This window comes from Macaca thibetana, chromosome 10, assembly GCF_024542745.1.
Source record: "Macaca thibetana thibetana isolate TM-01 chromosome 10, ASM2454274v1, whole genome shotgun sequence".
Taxonomy (NCBI): domain Eukaryota; kingdom Metazoa; phylum Chordata; class Mammalia; order Primates; family Cercopithecidae; genus Macaca; species Macaca thibetana.
The window spans coordinates 41,611,319-41,630,301 of record NC_065587.1 but is presented as its reverse complement, the minus strand read 5'-3'; the positions used below and the strand labels follow the sequence as shown (position 1 = coordinate 41,630,301).

The 18,983-nt window shown below is 40.6% G+C and overlaps 1 protein-coding gene across 5 annotated transcripts in view; it reads right to left on the bottom strand.

Moving 5' to 3' along the window:
• Positions 1–18,983, bottom strand: part of LOC126929359 (serine/threonine-protein phosphatase 4 regulatory subunit 1-like) — an 86,739-nt gene that overhangs the window by 46,780 nt on the left and 20,976 nt on the right. For 3 of the 5 annotated variants that reach the window (XM_050745585.1, XM_050745589.1, XM_050745586.1), the window contains exon 3: positions 8,529–8,661. The exons of the other annotated variants lie outside the window; for them this stretch is intronic. In XM_050745585.1, the coding sequence (XP_050601542.1) occupies positions 8,529–8,626 (98 nt within the window). In that variant the 5' untranslated portion in view covers positions 8,627–8,661. The remainder of the gene's footprint in view (positions 1–8,528; positions 8,662–18,983) is intronic. 5 annotated transcript variants of the gene reach the window in all.

Here is an 18,983-nt window from a genome sequence, read left to right as displayed (position 1 = left end):
CAAAACATGAAATAGGAATCCACAGACGTTGGTAGAAATGCAAAATTGTACAGGTAATTTGGAAAACAGTGTGGCAATTCCTCCAAAAGCTAAACATACCAGTCAACCCAACAATTTCACTCTTAGGCATGTACCCATATGAAATGAAAACCTATGTCCACACAAAGTTGAATGCAAATATTCATATAAGCATTATTTATAACAGTCACGAAATGGAAAACTCCAGTGTTCCCAGAACTGGTGAATGCGATACAAAACAGAGTATCTGTACATACTCAGCAGCAATAAAAAGGAATGAACTATTGATAACAACAGGGATGAATTTCTAATGCATTTTGCTAAGGAAGAGAAGCCAGACATGTAAGAGTGCATCCCATATGACTGAATTTATATGAAATTCTAGAAAAGGCAAAATATTTTGAAAACATCAGAAACAGGGTCAGTGGTTGCCTGGGCCTATGGTGGTCAGGGAGGGAGGGACTGCCAGACAGCCAAGGGGCAAATAAGGGTACTTGTCAGGTGACAAACTTTTGAACTCCATTGTGACAATGGCTGGATTACTGTATACATTTACCACATTCATCCAAGTGAACTATTAAAGTGGGTGAAGTTTATTGCATGTAAAATATGCCTCAATAAAAGCTCTTTAAACAAAGACACTGATGAGGGAAAAAGTGAGGGCCCTCAGCAGTGGCCTGGGGTGATCTGGAGGCCTCCCGTACAAGTAGAGGAACTGCAGCTCCTGAATCTTTCTCTGATCCAGTAGAAAGGGGCCCCTGACTGCTTCTGTCCACTCCTCTGAGCAACAGACCATCCAGGAACAATGAAAGTCATTTCTGGCCAAGCATGCATCAGAAGAATTCACTGAAGCTGAAAACCCACCCTGACTTGCAGGGAAAAAAGGATAGAAATACGGAATTCAAAGGGGCAGTCCTTTGGCCCCGTATACTATAGGAAGAAATCCATCAACTCAAGCCTGTACCCAGGGAGATTTATACCACCCTTGGGATGAAAGATCAAGATCTGGCAGTCAAGAGGTTTGGGAAAGTCAAAATAGGCACTGCAGAGAAAGTCACTAATTACATTTCACTAGACCACATTCATTCAGCTTCCCTTGGGAAATCAAGCAACTAAGATCCCCAATCTGCTTCTAGGGTCACAGAACAGACAGGCAAATCTACATCCAACCTTAAGTGGTCACAAGGGATCTGCCCTCTTAAAGAAAGCGACGAAATGGGTAAGAGAGGACCCCTGAAGCAGAGACAACTCCACAACCAAACAGGAGAGAGGTAAAGACTCAAACAAATTGGGGCTTTGGAACCACCATTTTGGAAAACCTGGCCGCTCTGCAACGACCTGGAGAGCCCACAGTGGATGAGCAGAGTCCTGAAGCCTCGGCCTCAATACTTCTCACTTGTTTGTTAGCTTTGTTAATAAGATGAAAGAAGAAAGTGGCCCTCTGGAGAGAGAAACTCTGCCTGACTCAGAAGAGTGCAGGGGGACTCAGCGACATGACATGTAGCAAGCACAAAGCTGGGTAGTGGCACACCATAAGCCCTCTACAGTGCCAGTCACTAGATTACAAGACAAGGAGCTGCCAACAACAAATGAATAGAGAGAAACTTAAATAAATTATGATCTATCTATACCCTGGCACGCCATGCAACTATTTGTATGGTCTTAGTCCCTCTAGATATGTAGTAAGTTAGAAAGATATCCATGATACATTAAATGGAAAAAGGTGAAAATTTTTGCATATGGTAGGAGCCCATTTCTTTTTTTTCTTTTTTTTTTTTTTTTGAGACGGAGTCTCCCTCTGTCCCCAGGCTGGAGTGCAGTGGTGCGATCTCCGCTTACTACAACCTCTGCCTCTCGGGTTCCTGCCTCAGCCTCCTGAGTAGTTGGGACTACAGGCACATGCCACTACGCTCAACTAATTTTTGTATTTTTAGTAGAGACTGGGTTTCACTATGTTGGCCAGGATGGTCTCGATCTCTGAACCTCGTGATCTGCCTGCCTCGGCCTCCCAAAGTGCTGGGAGTACAAGCATGAGCCACCATGCCCAGTCAAGCCCATTTCTTAATACAAGTTACGTTTAGGTATACATGTGCAATACATGTACCCATAAACACATTCATATGTACATACACTTATTGAGGAAACAATCTAGAAGGGTACTCACCAAACTTCACAGCTCTTTCCAAGGTTGTAGTCGGGGAGGGAGGGAAACTCTATTTAAATTCCTGAAGTTGTTAAATATTTCAATGGGCATATATTATGTTTGTGAAATTTTTTTTTAATATAAAGAGGATGGCTGGGGAGGCCAAGGCAGGCAGATCACTTGAGGTCTGGAGTTCAAGACCAGCCTGACCAACAAGGCGAAACCCCATCTCTACTAAAAATACAAAAATCAGCCATGGTGACGTGTGCCTGTAATCCCAGCTACTCAGGAGGCTGAGGCAAGAGAATCACTTGAACCCGGGAAGCAGAGGTTGCAGTGAGCTGAGATTGTAACACTGCACTCCAGCCTGGGTGACAGAGCAAGACTCTACCTCAAAAACAAAAAAAAAGAGGATGGCTTAATTTTACGTGGCAGTGTAACCAATGTTCCCTGGAAATCCAACCACGGAAGTAGCCCTCTGTGTCTTTGTTCATTCTTTCCCTCACTCCATCACTCAGTTATAATCATGTGTTAAGCCCAACCAACTTTAGACTCAATGCAAGAAGCCTGTGATACCAGGATAAGCAAGGTCCAGGCCCTGCTCTTAGGAGCTTTACAGTCTAGGCCTGGAAGTAAACAAGAAAATTATGAAGACCAGTAGGGACAGGACCCACAGAGAGTGCCCACAGGATATGACAAAAACACAGAAGAATACAGAGGGACTAGCCAGAGAGATGAGGAGTGTGAGGCTGAGAAGTTAGGCAGAGACCTGGGATGTCGGAAGGATGAGGCGAGGACTTTAAGATAAGCATGAACAGCATGGAAGGTCTAGAGGAAACTCGGGACACACTGGGCAGCTATGGAATGCGGGAACTTCCTGTATTTCCCATTCGACTTTTCTATAAATCTAAAATGCCGCCAAAAATAAAACCTATTAAAGAAAGAATGGAAATGAAATGCTTTTTCAGACAAACAAAAGCTGAGATAATTCACTGACAACAGTCTTGTACAAAACAAAAATCGTTAATGGAAGTTCTTGAGGCAAAAGGATACCTGATGGCAATGAGCATTTTACAAAAAGAAACAAAAAACATCAAAAATGGTAAAAAAAAAAAAAAAAAAAGACGGTAAATATTTAAAAATATTTTTCTTATTTGTAATTGCTTTAAGACAGTTGCTATATAAAGCAAAGATATTAAAAAGTTATTCTGAAATTTATGAATTGTGTAGAACTGTAGGAAAATAACAGCACAAAAGACAGAGGGGCAGAGGTGGAAGAACACCGTTGTGAGGCTCTTATGCAACATCTCCAAACTCTACAGCATGCAAAGTGGTATCATTTTGAACATATGTCATGATGAATAAAAGAAGTATACTGTAATCCCTACAAAAATCCATAAAGCCGGGCGCAGTGGCTCACGCCTGTAATCCCAGCACTTTGGGAGGCCGAGGCGGGTGGATCACGAGGTCAGGAGATCAAGACCATCCTGGCCAAAATGGTGAAATCCTGTCTCTACTAAAAATACAAAAAACTAGCCGGGCGAGGTGGCAGGCGCCTGTAGTCCCAGCTACTCGGGAGGCTGAGGCAGGAGAATGGTGTGAACCCAGGAGGCGGAGCTTGCAGTGAGCTGAGATCGCACCACTGCACTCCAGCCTGGGCAACAGAGCGAGACTCTGTCTCAGAAAAAAAAAAGAGAAAAAATACAAAGTATGTTCTCTGACCACAAAATAATTAAACTAGGAATCAATAACAGAAAGATATCTGCAAAATCCTCAAATATCTGGAAATAAAACAACACACTTCTGAATAACTAAATGATCAAAGGAGAAATCATTAACATTAAAAATACTTGTGCTGAGAAATAACAAAAATGTTATATATCAAAACTTGAGGTAACATAGTACTTAAGAGGAAAGTGTACAATATAAAATGCAGATGTTACAAAAGAAAAGCCAAAAAAAAAAAAACTGAACTAAATATCCTTGAAGAAAAGAACAGCAATTAAATCCAAAAGTGAAAAAAAAAAAAGCCAAGGAAAAAATAATACAAATTAGAGCAGATATTACTGAACTATTATAGAAAACAAACATACAACAGAAACAAAGCCAAAACCTGAGTCTTTGAAATAACTAATGAAATTCATAACCTTCTGGTAAGAATTATCTAGGGGGAAAAAAGAAAGAGAGAAGGCACAAATAACAAATAACAGGATGGAAATGGGGACACAACAGATGTCGCAGACAATAAAAAAAAAATTGTCATTTTCCAACACAGAATGAAATAACAGATTTAAGCAATGATTATTTGTGAACCCTGAAATCATCAGAAGAAAGACTGGTGAGGAATTTTATAATGAAAGAATAAAACACCTGAGCCCACTGCTCAATATGAAATCTCTAAAAGTGTGACAACTAGACATTGTTTCCTGGTGTTTTGTAATAAGAACTTCACAAAACAACATATGAAGTATTGCTTTAAAAAAAATTGAAGCAGAATATAATAAATTCTCCAAATGTAATTTTCCGTTTACAGAAAAGACAGGGAAAATGATACCATGAAAATAATGACCACCAAATACAAACTGTGGAAAATTCTCTAAGCTAATGGCCACTTCAACAAATAAATGATACGGAGAAAGATGAAAGAGAGAACCATTCAAGATTAAAAAGCGTTGAAGACCAAAAGGAAAAAAACCTGTAAACAAAAAGAGACTTAACAGACACATCTACCTGATGAAATGTGTAGACTTTATTTGGATCATGATTCAAACAAATCAACCATAAAAAGGTATTTTTTAGATAGGAAAACTGGACATAGAGTGGTAAACTAGAAAGCACTGTTGTTAATTTTGTTAAGTGTGATAATGATATTAGTTAGATTTGTTCTAAGTCCTTAATTGGATAAAATATGATGCCTCAAATTTCCTTTAAAATATACAACCAAAAAAAGCACAAAACCTCTGCAGAGAAAATGATCAGACTCTACTGGGAAACTAAAGAAAACCTAAATAAATGAAAAGATGTACCATGTTTATGGATTGGAAGTCTATACATTGTAAAACGGGCAATACTCTCCAAACTGACCTACAGATTCAAAGCAAACCCAATCAAAATCCTAATAGATGTTCTGCTTTGTTTCATTTTGTTAGAATCTGGTGAGCTGGATTTTAAATTTATATGAGAATACAAAGGAACAAGAATAACAAGTCATGCCAAAGAAGAAAAACAAGATGAGAAGACTTGCTCTATCAAATATCAAGACTCACTATAAATCTATAGTGGTGGTATTGGCTGAGGGGACCACTGGAAGAGAGGGGAGAGTGCAGACAAAGACTGTAAACAGAGGCTGGACTGTAACAGAGGTGGCACTCCAGCGCGGTGGGAAAAGAACATACTTTTGATAAATGACATTGTGACAGGAAAATGAAGCTGGAGCCATTTTTCATATGATAAAGAAAAATTAAGTTCAGGCAGATTGCAGAACTATAGTATATCTATTTCACAGAAAAAAATAAAGGCTTTAAAGCAATATAAAGAAATAGAGGGAAAAAAGCTTCCAAATGCACTATTAAGGATAATGCCAATAAATTTAACCACATTAAAGTCAATAGCTTGTGTGCCTGGTGCAGCGCTCACACCATCAAGGCCAGGACTTTGAAACCAGCCTAGGCAACATAGTGAGACCCTGTCTCTATGCAAAATAAAGTAGCTGGGCATGCTCCTGTCATGGCAGCTACTCAGGAGGCTGAAGCAGGAGGATCTCTTGAGTCCAGGAGTTTGAGACTCCAGCTATGATTACACCACTGCACTTTAGCTGGGTAACAGAACAAGACTTGTGACCTTGTTACCCAAAGTCTCAATCAATCGATCAATCAATCAATAAAAAGAAAAATGAATAGCTTCTGGTCACCAAAAGAACACCATAAAGAGAGTTTAAACACAAGCCACCAGTTGAAGATGTTTATCATACATAATTAATAAAGGTTTGAAATCTAGAATATACACAGAACTCCTACAAATCAATAATAAAAAGACAAACAATCCATCCTCTCCCTACCAATTCAACCAAAGATTTGAACAGGCACTTCACAAAAAAGAAATACAGATGTTCAAGGAACATGAAAAAGTGTTTAAACACATAGTAAGGAAAATAAAAATTTAAATCACAAAGTGATATCGTTATATACACTTCCAAACTACCAGATTGGCTAAAATACAAAAATCTGACAATACCAGTTGGCAGATAAAATGAAGGGCAAAGGTAAGGCCGAGCATAGTGGCTCACACCTGTAATCCCAGCACTTTAGGAAGCCGAGGCAGGTGGATCACCTGAAGTCAGGAGTTTGAGACCAGCCTGGCCAATATGGTGAAACCCTGTCTCTACTAAAAATACAAAACTTAGCCAGGCATGGTAGTATACACCTGAAGTCCCAGCTACTTGAGAGGCCAAGGCGGGAGAATTGCTTGAACCCAGGAGGCAGAGGTTGCAGAGCCAAGATCGCACCACTGCACTCCAGCCTGAGCAATGGAGCAAGACTCCGTCTCAAAAAAAAAAAAAAAAAAAAAAAAAGTAGGGCAAAAGTAGGAGTATAAACTGATACAACCACTTTGGAAAACTGGCGTTATCTATTCAAGCAGAAGATAAGCATACACCATCACGCAGTATTTCTTTCCTGGGTACGTATCCTACAGAAATGTATACTTGTGTGTCCCCAGATACATCTACAAGACTGTTCATAGCAAAACTGTAATAGTCAAAATGCTTTCAGTTCTTTAACAATAGTAGATGGATAAATGTCAGTATATTCAAGAACCCTATTATGAAAAGAACAAATTCAAAATATTAATATATGCGAAATCCATAAAAGTAACGTATCCTGTATGATTTCACATAAAGTCCAGAAACAATAAAATTAAATTACATTATTTGGTGATAGCTAGGTGCCAAAACTTGAAAGACAAAAAAAAGAAAAAAGACATCATTCAGGGTATCACCACTCCCTAGCATCAAAGGAGAATAACGACGGACTCATCCTGCAATATTAAATGGATCCATCCAGCAACATCCTTGTGAGCTTTCTATGAGCATCCTTGTGAGCTTTCTCACAACATCCTTGTGAGCTTTCAAATATAGGCTTAGCTTATACTTGGCATAGAATGTAATTTTTATTTTTTCGTTTTCTTTATTTTATAGAATTTTTTTTTTTTTTTTTTTGAGACCGAGTCTTGCTCTGTCACCAAAGCTGGAGTGCAGTGGCACGATCTCGGCTCACTGCAAGCTCCGCCTCCCAGGTTCACGTCATTCTCCTGCCTCAGCCTCCCGAGTAGCTGGGACTACAGGCGCCTGCTACCGCACCTGGCTAATTTTTTGTACTTTTAGTAGAGACAGGGTTTCACCGTGTGAGCCAGGATGGTCTCGATCTCCTGACCTCGTGATCCATCCGCTCCTGCCTCCCAAAGTGCTGGGGTTACGGGATTGAGCCACCTCACCCGGCCAGAATGTAATTTTTAAAAGTAAGAGCCAGTGAAGATAAGGAAAGAGGCTAGGTGAGTACCATCAATTCTTGGCAAGTGGTGTAGTTAGGGACTACCTGGGGAAGAAACCTCAGAGGATAGTTTAGAACAAGACAAGCCAGGGTTGCAAGTGGGGTGAAAAGGCACCTGTAACAGACCAGGAGACACAGACGACAGAAGGCAAACCTGAGGGGGGTGAGGGATCAGGGACGGAGGGCCCGTCAAAGGGCAGAACAGGAGGAGAGAGACTTTCTGCTGAGAAAGGAGGGGAGAATGCTTTCAGATTCACAGAAGTTTGGGTAGCACATAAATGGAAAGGGAAGCCTTAGTTTCTGCTTTCTTCAAGATATTAAGAATCAAGGTCATCTGCTGAGCCAATGTGGGCCTGGAGTCGAACCCTGCCAACACCGCACACAGTGACAACAGAGCGTGGCATGACACATTGCCACCGCAGTCCCTGATGCACAGTGCAGTCAAAAAACAAAGCGGGCAGACAATGCTTCCAACTGATGCTTCTTGGTGCTTCTCAATTAAGGAATGCATGACTTTTCTGAGTACTGTGTATGTGAAAGAAACCCAGTGAGCAATCCTAATCCCTTAAACACCATGAAATTCATCACCATCTCCTTCCTGGCTTACCAGGTGTTCAGCAAAACAATAGCAACAATAATGCAAAAGCCTAGTAAGATGGTACCATTCAGATAGAAGCCCAGCATCCTGGTGACAATCTGTATCCAACCTACCTCATCATTCATGAAGTCTCCTCGAAGCTGTCACAGAGAAGTGGCCCCAAGTGTCAGCTTAAAGCACACAACAGAGAGTTGTCAACATACACAGGCCTGGTTGGGCTTACCGATTGAAGGTGTTCTCACTGAAAGCATACTTCTCCAGGCGAGTGAGTGGAGGCAGGTTATCCTGGCCTGGAATGTCCAAGAAGGCTGTTACTCTCATGTTGTCACAATCTGGACCATAGTCTTCAAATCCATCTAAAAAGGAAGAGTGGAGTGGGGGGAACCCACACTCAAAAGTGTGTATCAACTGTGACAAGTCACACTTGGGCAAAGACATGGCCTTGTGGCATGCGTTCTGCCTTCACAGCTGAAGTCTCTAAGAATTGCAACGTTGAGAATTCAGCCAAAATGAAATGGTCAGTTGAAGAACCCCATAAGAAAAGTAATAGGTACCAGAGTAACAAAGAACAGCCGAACGCCTTTCTTTTAGTGCAGTCTGTCTAATGCATGAGTGAAGGGAACCACTCCCCTACTGAAGAACTCAGCAAGGGAGCAGATGCTCACCTCTAAGCAAGCCCTGCTGTTTAAGAAGCCCTGCTCACCACGCAGGGCTGTGCAAACAGGTTAAAGCAGTTGAAGGAAAAACAAATCTGTTTGGCCTTGTTAGCAAGACTCTGACAGAAAGTCCACTCCACATCTGTTCTGTTCTAAACGTACTCATGTAGCCTCATAGACGCCATGACATACATTCCCATCCATCCATATCTGTGGCCCCACAACACCCAACCACACCTCTCCACACAGGTATCCAACAAGTTCCTCCAACTCCTTCTGGCCAAAAATGAGCCAATCATCATCCTTCCTCCTCTTCTTCTTTTTTTTTTTTTTTTTTTTTTTCTCTGAGACGGAGTCTCACTTTGCTGCACAGGCTGGAGTGCAGTGGCCCAATCTCAGCTCACTGCAACCTCTGCCTCCCGGGTTCAACTGATTCTCCTGCCTCAGGCTCCCCGAGTAGCTGGGATTACAGGCATGTGCCATCACACCCAGCTAATTTTTTGTATTTTTAGTACAGACAGGGTTTCATCATGTTGGCCAGGCTGGTCTTGAACTCCAGACCTCAGGTAATCCACCTGCCTTGGCCTCCCAAAGTGCTGGGATTACAGGCATGAGTCACCATGCCCAGCCCCTCTTCCTCTCCTGCTCTTTTCCCTCTTGTGCAGTCGGTAGTTGAATTCATGGGCTCTGGAGTCAAACACACCTGGAACGGGATGAATCCCACAACTACTACTCACTGCTGTGTGGCCAGAGTTCGTCACGTCACCTGTCCACACTTCTGTGTTCTCATCTTGAGGGTGGGATGAGACCCCTCCCTTGTGCCATCAGGATGCTGGAGTAAGTGGGACCACGCATGGGAAGACCTGCAGGATCTGGCCGACCTTGACATTGTTTACCTCCCTTCACTTACTCCCATGTTTCACATCCCCCACAGCATTCTGAAGATCTGTTCCCTATCTACTCTCTCCCATTTAGACCTAAGGTCTCAGCTAGGGTGCAGCCTCTTCAGAATGGCTTGCCTTCTCACTCTCCTCACACCTCAAGTGCCCTGGTGATGGCAACCTGTGCCAGCCTCCTGCAACATGAAGTTCACTGTTTATCTGCAAGAAGTCCTTACACAATAAACGCTCCTGAGGGCAAAACTGTGTCCAGTTACTGTTGGATTCTCCAAGCCTAGCACATAGGCTTGGTAAAATGCAGTCTTAAAGTAAATTTATTCATTATATGTTTAATGAGCACCTACTATGTGCCCTGGCACATTACTAAACGCATAATGAGTAAATTCACTTTAAGACTATGCATTTTACCAAGAATGGTCTCCAACACCACCAACCACTGAATTAACTTAATCTTTCCATCCACTCCATAAAACACACTGACTAACCCCAGGGCATAATGAACACTCAGAGCGAAGAGGCTACTCTCTAGGAATAACAGTGGTAAGGGGAGTTGTTGGGATGATATTGATAATAAAAATAATAGCTACATTTTTTGAGTTCTTATAACAGGCCAGGGACAGGGAAGTAGCTTTCACATGTGATTCAGTTCCCACACCAACTCAACCAAGTAAGATTCTTATCCTCATTTTACCGATAAGCAAACCAATACCTAAAGAAGTTAGGCAACTTTTCCTCAGTCACTCTCCCATTTTGCCCTATCCAGAAGGAGGCTCATGCACAGCTATTCCCAACAGGAGTTACCTGCTTACTAAGAGTCAGGTCCTGTGCTATTATTTCTGAATGTTAGTTTGAATTCTTCAGAAAGATTCAATAAAAATGAGTTAATAAAATACAGCTGTCAAATTAGGAGTAGATAAAACAAGCAGAAAATACTGTAAATACACTGTAAAAAATGACAAGGGCTTACATTTGCATTGCCTGACATATAAGTCTTCTCACTCCACGTAAGACAGTGAACCTGGAAATGTAGATGAGGCCTTATGAGCGTGATCTATGGATGAAGGCAGAGGGTCCACGTGCCAAGCAAGGCAAAGCCTTGGCTCAGAACACCAGGTCAGCCTATGAATATTCATTATTTGATTAAAATTAGAAGTTTTAGAAATGTAGCCATCTTGGCCAGGTGCGGTGGCTCACGCCTGCAATCCCAGCACTTTGGGAGGCTGAGGCGGGTGGATCACTTAAGGCCAGGAATTCAAGACCAGCCTGGCCAACATGATGAAACTCCATCTCAACTAAAATACAAAAATTATCCAGGTGTGGTGGCACATGCCTGTAATCCCAGCCACCTGGGAGGCTGAGGCAGAGAATAGCTTGAACCTGGGAGGTAGAGGTTGCAGTGAGGCGAGATCACGCCACTATACCCAGCCTGGGTGATGGAGCAAGACTTCATCTCAAAAATAAAAAAAAAAAAAAAAGAAATATAACCATCTTTTTTTAAGAATCCCTGATATGGCCAACTTTTTCTATTAAGCAGTCATCTTCTCCTCCCATTCCTGCTAGAAAAGAGGCCATCACTGAAAGGATAAGGCAGGGGGGGAACTGCCTGGAGTTGAGAGCTAATTATCAAGAGGACTCTTGCTATTTCAAAGACAGCCTGGCAGAGTTTGTGCCCAGGTAAGAGAAACACACCTGGCAGAGCCCTCCCTTCTCCCACTCCCCCACCTAATCTTTCCATTGCTAACCTAGGAAAATAAACATAAAGAAACAGGCTGCTGAGGACTTCCCTGAGGCTAATTTTGGCAAAATAACAGCCTTAATAGTTAGTTCTAGAAAGGTTAATCGGCACCTGCTCTAGAGGTGGAAATGCATCCCTCCTACCCCTCGCCCTGAAAACTGGTATGAAAAAGTAGAGAAGTGCTACTAGGCAGGTAGAAAAACCAAAGTCAAAGGCAGTAATGGAAAACGGTTCAATCTAGAGATGACAAGTTTGTGCCTAGTACTTACTTTTCTTTGAACATGAACCACATTTTCCCCCTAATTCTTTTAGGCTAACAATATGAGCTTATTAAAAATTTACATTGTATAACAGCTACTCAGAGAATGTTAATAAAGAATTATACAGTTACAGAAAAAATATGTATGACATAATCAAATATGCCATTTCTGTGCACAATAGCTGCCTTGGATGAACAGGTCCACACTGGGTCATAGCCAAGCCCAATGACCAGAGTCACTGCATATGAGCTATTTTCAAGCACCTCAGAGTCCTGAAGGAATAGGCAGCCTCGATCCCACAGATAGTTATACAGCATCTGCAGGCCCAGGCTGGAACGGACTTGAAAACATTAAGTTTAAAGCAGTAGTTCCCAAGCTTTGGGGTAACAAATAGTTTTGGAACCTGAAAATATCTATAGTCTAATACATTCAATACTTTTCATACAGGATCATGGGTTTCAAAAGATCTTCTGAGGACCACTGTGTATTTTATGGGTTGAGAACATGGTGTTTTAAAGTAACAGAAAATAGCCAGACAGTCTTCAAAAAACTGTCTTTAGTCAGACAACTAACAAACTTAGCAATTAGTTCTACCAAAGAATAGATGTTACTGGAGAATATTAATGATCCTACCACATTAACTATATAAAACTACACTATCAACAAGGAAATAAAAGCTATGTATAAGCCATAAAATAATGAATAATAATTTACCCTTCTTGGTTACTTCTATAAAGAAACTGTGCTAAGAGCTTTCTGTGTAGTAGCAGTAGTTTGTTAAATCTTGATAAAAACCATATTAATCCCATTAAAAAAAATAAAAAACAGACCAGGTAAGGTGGCTCATGCCTGTAATCCCAGCACTCTGGGAGGCTGAGATGGGAAGATCGCTTGGGCCCAGAAGTTGGGGATCAGCGTGGGGAAGAAAGCGAGATTTTGCCTCTAAGAAAAATATAAAAACTTAGTGGTTGTGATGGTGTGTGCCCGTGGTCCCAGCTACTCAGGAGGCTGAGGAGGGAGGATCATCTGAGCCCAGGAGGTCAAGGCTGTAGTGAACTATGATCACAGCACGGCATTCCAGCCTGGGTGACAGAGTGAGACTCTGTCTCCAAAAAAAAATTAGAAAAAAAAAAGCTCAGAGAAGTTAGGAAAATTGCTACCCGGAGAGTGGCAGAGTCAGAATTTGAACTTGGTCAGAATCCAGACACTGCATTGATCTATACTGCTAGAGAGGAAACCTACACTTTAATTTCAATTTTCAAAGAAACCCCTCCTAACTGCTGCTCCGAGCCTCAGGTGCAGGGTCCTTCCCTTAGTCCTGCAAATGCACCAAGAACCTTCATCTCGATGACTCTGTACCTGCTGTCCACTGCCTGGGACTCCCACTTCTCACACCCTCCCTCCCACCTGAGCTTGGGTGTCAGTGTCCAAAGCGCCCTCCCCACCCCCCAGGAGGCCGGGTTCCGGACAGCCTCTCCTTCCTTCCAGACCATGTCAGGCCACCTCCCAGCTGCCCTGGGGCTGCGAGAGGCCCTGTGGCCCCAGGGCCCTGTGCTGTCTCAGACCTGCAGCAGGTGCTCCACAGCAAATAGTTAACTAAAGGAATGACCCCACCAAAAGAAACTTCCGTGAATAAAAACAAATATTTTTTAAAAAGAATGTTATAAAACAGAATCACAAAGAAGAAGAAACCTCAGAACATGCCTTGATAAACTCTCATTTTATAGACAGGTAAAGAGACATTACCCCAAAAGACAACAGCATAGCTGGGATTCTTAGAACCTGAAGGTTCTGCATGCCAGGCCAGTGTTCTTTCAACAGACAGGCAGAAAAACCAACTCGGATGAAGGCTACAAGAACAACAAAGCCAAAGGGAAGAGTTATGGTCTCTGAGGTAATTGACGGGAAAAGAGAAAGACTTCAGTTTCCAGCCAAGAGGGCTAAAGAAGGACCTGACATATGTGTAAGTGGAGTCTCAAAAGAAGAAAAAGAGAGAAAGAGAGAGAGAAAACACAAAAGAGATGAGAAGAAGAATCGCTATAATTTTTTAAAATTTGGTAAAACCTATAATCCTACAGATTCAGGAAACTTAACAAATTCAAGCAAAATATACATAATGAACTATCACACAGGGCACATCATAATCAATTGCTAAAAACCAATGATAAAGAAAAATATTTTTAATTGTTTTATTTTTAATTGACAAGTAATAATCATATATGTAAGAAAAAACCCCTTAAAACTGGTCCAAGAAAAAAGACACATTACATAAAAATGCAGAAACAAAGAAAGAATAACAACTTTTCTCATCAAAAACCATGCAATGAAGAAGAAAATGGAAAGATTGTGACGGTTAATACTGAGTGTCGACTTGATTGAAGGATGCAAAGTGTTGATCCTGGGTGTGTCTGTGAGGATGTTGTCAAAGGAGATTAACATTTGAGTCAGTGGGCTGGGGAAGGCAGACCCACCCTTAATCTGGTGGGCACAATCTAATCAGCTCCCACCGAATATAAAGCAGGCAGAAAAACATGAAAAGGCAAGACTGGCCTAGCCTCCCAGCCTACATCTTTCTCCTGTGCTGGACGCTTCCTGCTCTCAAACATCAGACTCCACGTTCTTCAGTTTTGAGACTCAGACACTCAGACTGGCTCTCCTTGCTCCTCAAGCTTGCAGACAGCCTATTGTGGGACCTTGCGATCATGTAGGTTAATACATATACATATGTATGTGTGTGTGTATATATATCTCTCTATATCCTATTAGTTTGGTCCCTCTAGGGAACCTTGACTAATACAGATATGTTTAAAATACTAAAAGAAAAAAACCATTAACCAAGAATTTTTTTTTTTTTTTTTTTTTTTTTTTTTTTTTTTGAGGTAGAGTCTCACTCTGTCCCCCAGGCTGGAGTGCAGTGGCGCTATCTCGGCTCGCTACAAGCTCCGCCTCCCGGGTTCATGCCATTCTCCTGCCTCAGCCTCCCGAGTAGCTGGGACTACAGGTGCCCACCACCACGCCCGGCTAATTTTTTGTATTTTTTTTAGTGGAGATGGGATTTCACCATTTTGGCCAGGATGGTCTCGATCTCCTGACCAAGTGATCCACCCGCCTTGGCCTCCCGAAGTGCTGGGATTACACGGGTGAGCCGCCACTCCTGGCCTGATTTCTTAACACTGTACAATGTCCCTTTTTTTCCCTAGCAATATTCTCCTTTTCCAAAGCTTACCGTGTCTGATGTTAATATATACACTCTAGCTTTCTTTTGAAAAGCTGAAAAAAACACATTGCCAGCAGATATGTACTACAAGTAATGCTAAAGCTAGTTCTTCAGAAAGAACAAATATGATCTGAAGCCACACAAATATAAGAGGAAGACCAGGAATGGCAAATATGTAAATAAATATAAGCAATGCTAGTTTATTTTCTTTTTTTTCATTTAAAAACATCTCTTTAAAAGGTAATTAACTACTAAAATGAAAACAATGGCAATGCAGTGGGGCTAATAGCATATGTAGAAGTAAAATAGCAATAAGGCAAGAAAACAAAATAAAAGGCATTCCAATTAGAAAGGAAAAAGTAAAACTATCTTTATTCACAAACAACATGACTGTCCATATAGAAGATCCCAATGAACTTACAAAATAACTAGAATAAGTGAGCTTTGTAAGATTATAGGATACAAGTAAATACACAAAAAACTGTTGTATACTACCCAAAGCAATCTACAGATTCAATGTAATCCCTATGAAAATAACAATGACATTCTTCCCAGAACCAAAAAAAAAAAAAAAATCCTAAAATGTATATGGAATCAGAAAGACCCAGAATACCCAAAGCAATACTGAGCAAAAAGAAGAAAGCTGGAGGCATCACGTTACCTGACTCAAAATGTACTACAATGCTACTAACCAAAACAGCATGGTACTGTCATAAAAACAGACATATAGACCAATGGAGCAGAATAGAAAACCCAGAAGTAAACCCACACATTTATAGTCAACTAATTTTCAACAAAGGCCCCAAGTACATACACTGGGGAAAGGACAGTCTCTTCAGTAATGGTGCTGGAAAAACTGGAAATCCATATGCAGAAGCATGAAACTAGACCCCTACCTCACCAAACACAAAAATCGAATCAAAAAGGATTAAATACTTAAATCTAAGACCTAAAACAATGAAACTACTAGAAGAAAACACTGGGGAAATGCTCCAGGACACTATTGGTCTGGGCAAAGATTTCTTGAGTAAGACCTCAAAAGCCAGGCAACCACAGCAAAAATGGCCAAAAGGGGTAACATCAAGCTGAAAAGCTTCTAGATGAAAAGGAAACAACAAAGTGAAGAAGACAGCCCACAGAATGGGAGAAAACATTTGCATACTACTCATCTGAAGGGGTTAATAACCAGAATACATAAGGAATTCAAATTCAATGGGAAAATAAACAAATAATCCAATTTTAAAATGGGCAAAAATAGGAACAGACATTTCTCAAAAGAAAACATGAAATTTTAAGGATACCATTTATGATAGCATCAAAAATATGAAATTCTTAGGGATAAATTTAACAAAATCCTATAAGAAAAATCTTAAAAGAATGTTGAAAACAGTTATCCCACTTTCAGAAACCAGAAGACTCAATATTGTTATGTGTATTATCCTCAATTTACATATAAATCCAATGTTACCCCAATCAAAAGCCTAGCACTTAAGTTTGTAGAAATCAAAAAGCTGATTCTAAATTCATATGGAAATTCAAAGGACCTAGAATGCCAAAACAATTTTGAAAAAGAAAAATAAAGCAGAAACATTCACAGTTCTTGACTTCAAGACTTACTATCACGACACTATGATACCAGCTTAAGGATAAACACACGCATTAATGGAACATAAGAGAAAATCCATTAAGAGATCTAAAATCTAAGTTTAATTCATTTTTTACAAAGGTGCCATGGTTATTCAATGGGGAAGGGACAATCTTCCAAAGAGTATTAGAATAACAGAATAAACGTGGGGAAAATGAACCTTGGTCCTTATGTCACATAAAATAATTAACTCAAAATCTGTCATAGACATGAATTCAAAACATAAAACATTAGAACTCACAGAAGAAAACACAGGAAAATATTTGTGCTCTTGAGCAAGGCAAAAATTTCCTAGAGTACACAAAACATAACAGAAGATACTAATGAATCACATTTCATCAAAACTGAAAACTTCTGTTCTTCGAAAGAAGAAAATGGAACACTGAGCCACTGAGAAGAATACGTTTGTAAAACATGTATCTGATAAAGAATTTGCATCCAGAAAACACCAAAAAAATTCTTAGAGTCTGATTTCAATAATAGGTACAAGACTTGAGTCTCACCAAAAAATATATACAAGTGTGTCGTTAAGCACAGGAAAAGATGTACAACATCATTAGTAATTAGGCAAATGTCAAAACCACAATGAGATAACACTACACACCCACTAGGAAGGCTGAATTTTTTTTTTAACTATCAAATATCTCAGCAAGAATATGGAAAAACTGGATGTCTCATACGTTGCTGGGGGAAATGCAAAATGGTATAGCCACTAAAGAGTTTGGCAGTTTCTTTAAAAAATAAATATATTTATATGTGACCCAGTAAATCCCACACTCCATAGGTATTTACCCAAGAGAAATTAAAACATGTTTACACAAGGATTTGTACTTGTATGTTCATAGCAGCTTTATTCACAATAGCCAAAAACTGGAAATAAACAAACCCATCAACTGTTAAGTGGATAAACAAATTGTTATACATCCATATAATGCAATGCTTCTCAGCAATAAAAAGGAATGAATTGCTAACATCTACCAACACAGGTGTATCTCAAAAGCATCATGCCAAATGGAAGAAACTCAACATAAAAGATTTCATACTGCATAATTCTACTAATATTCTACTGTATTCTAGAAAAGACAAAAATACAGTCTGTTTAGCTGATCAGTGGTTTCCTGGGCTCAGGGTGAGGAACATGTGCCGGCAAAGGGGCACAAGGAATTTTTGGAGGGGCTGGGAAAGTATTTTATCCTGATTATGGTTGCATGGTTGTGGTCACACAATCCTATTTGTTAAGACTCAGCTTAACAAATTAAGCTGGTGAATTTCATTGTATGTAAATTATACACCAATAAAAGTGACTCTAAAAAAAACAAAGATGAGCAGAAGTTGTAACAGCTGTCCATTCTTCTACACATTCTGAGCTGGGTTTTGTGGAGGCTACAGTGAATCTACTTGGCAAGTTGCTGGCATTGCTGTGATAAAATCAACCCTTAAGAATATCAAACTCCCTTTGTTCTGATTGAACATTAGGAAGTAACCTTGTGATCTTAATTTCCTTGAAAACCCCAATTAAGATCCAGAGAATGCTAGATAACTCATAACTCTTAACAGCAGTGATGAGACTACAGGGAGCTGCATGGCCTTTAGGGACACCTTCCTTTCACTGTAAAGATGTCCAAGAATATACCTTAAAACTGCCAGAAGATTGATATTTGTCACTGAGGTCCTATTTGCTCCTCAACAGTGCTGGGAAAGCACTGTCAACTTCCTACTCCAGACTTTGTCCAGTGGGATGCTACTGACCTATGAACCTGAACATCAGCCTTCCAGGCAAATATTTATCCCAACCATAACAAATAATAAACTGACATTCTGATTTCTATTCTAACATCAGTCCCCAGTTTCCCTCCCCACGGTCACTACCCTAACCCAGTGTAGTATCCAGGAGGAGCATGGACTTTGGACAACTAGGTTCAAGTCCCAGGGGCTGAGATCTCCAAGAACATGACAGTGGAGTTGAAGAGAATGGAACTCTCTCTCTGTCTCTCAGACACACACACACACACACACACACACACACACACACACAGGAATTGCAACAAATTTTTTTAAAACATAGAAAAGCAGGAAGGCAAGAGGAAGGAAGGACATTCCCAGGGCTAGAAAGGAAGACAGAAATCAGAGTGATATCCGTCGGCAAAGGTTGACACTCTATCGCCAACACTGAAGACCTACATACAGGTCCCTATGACTGGATTTCTGATGCCCACATGGGGAGAAAAGCTACAGAGAGTGATTTGAAATCAAGGCCCCGGTATAA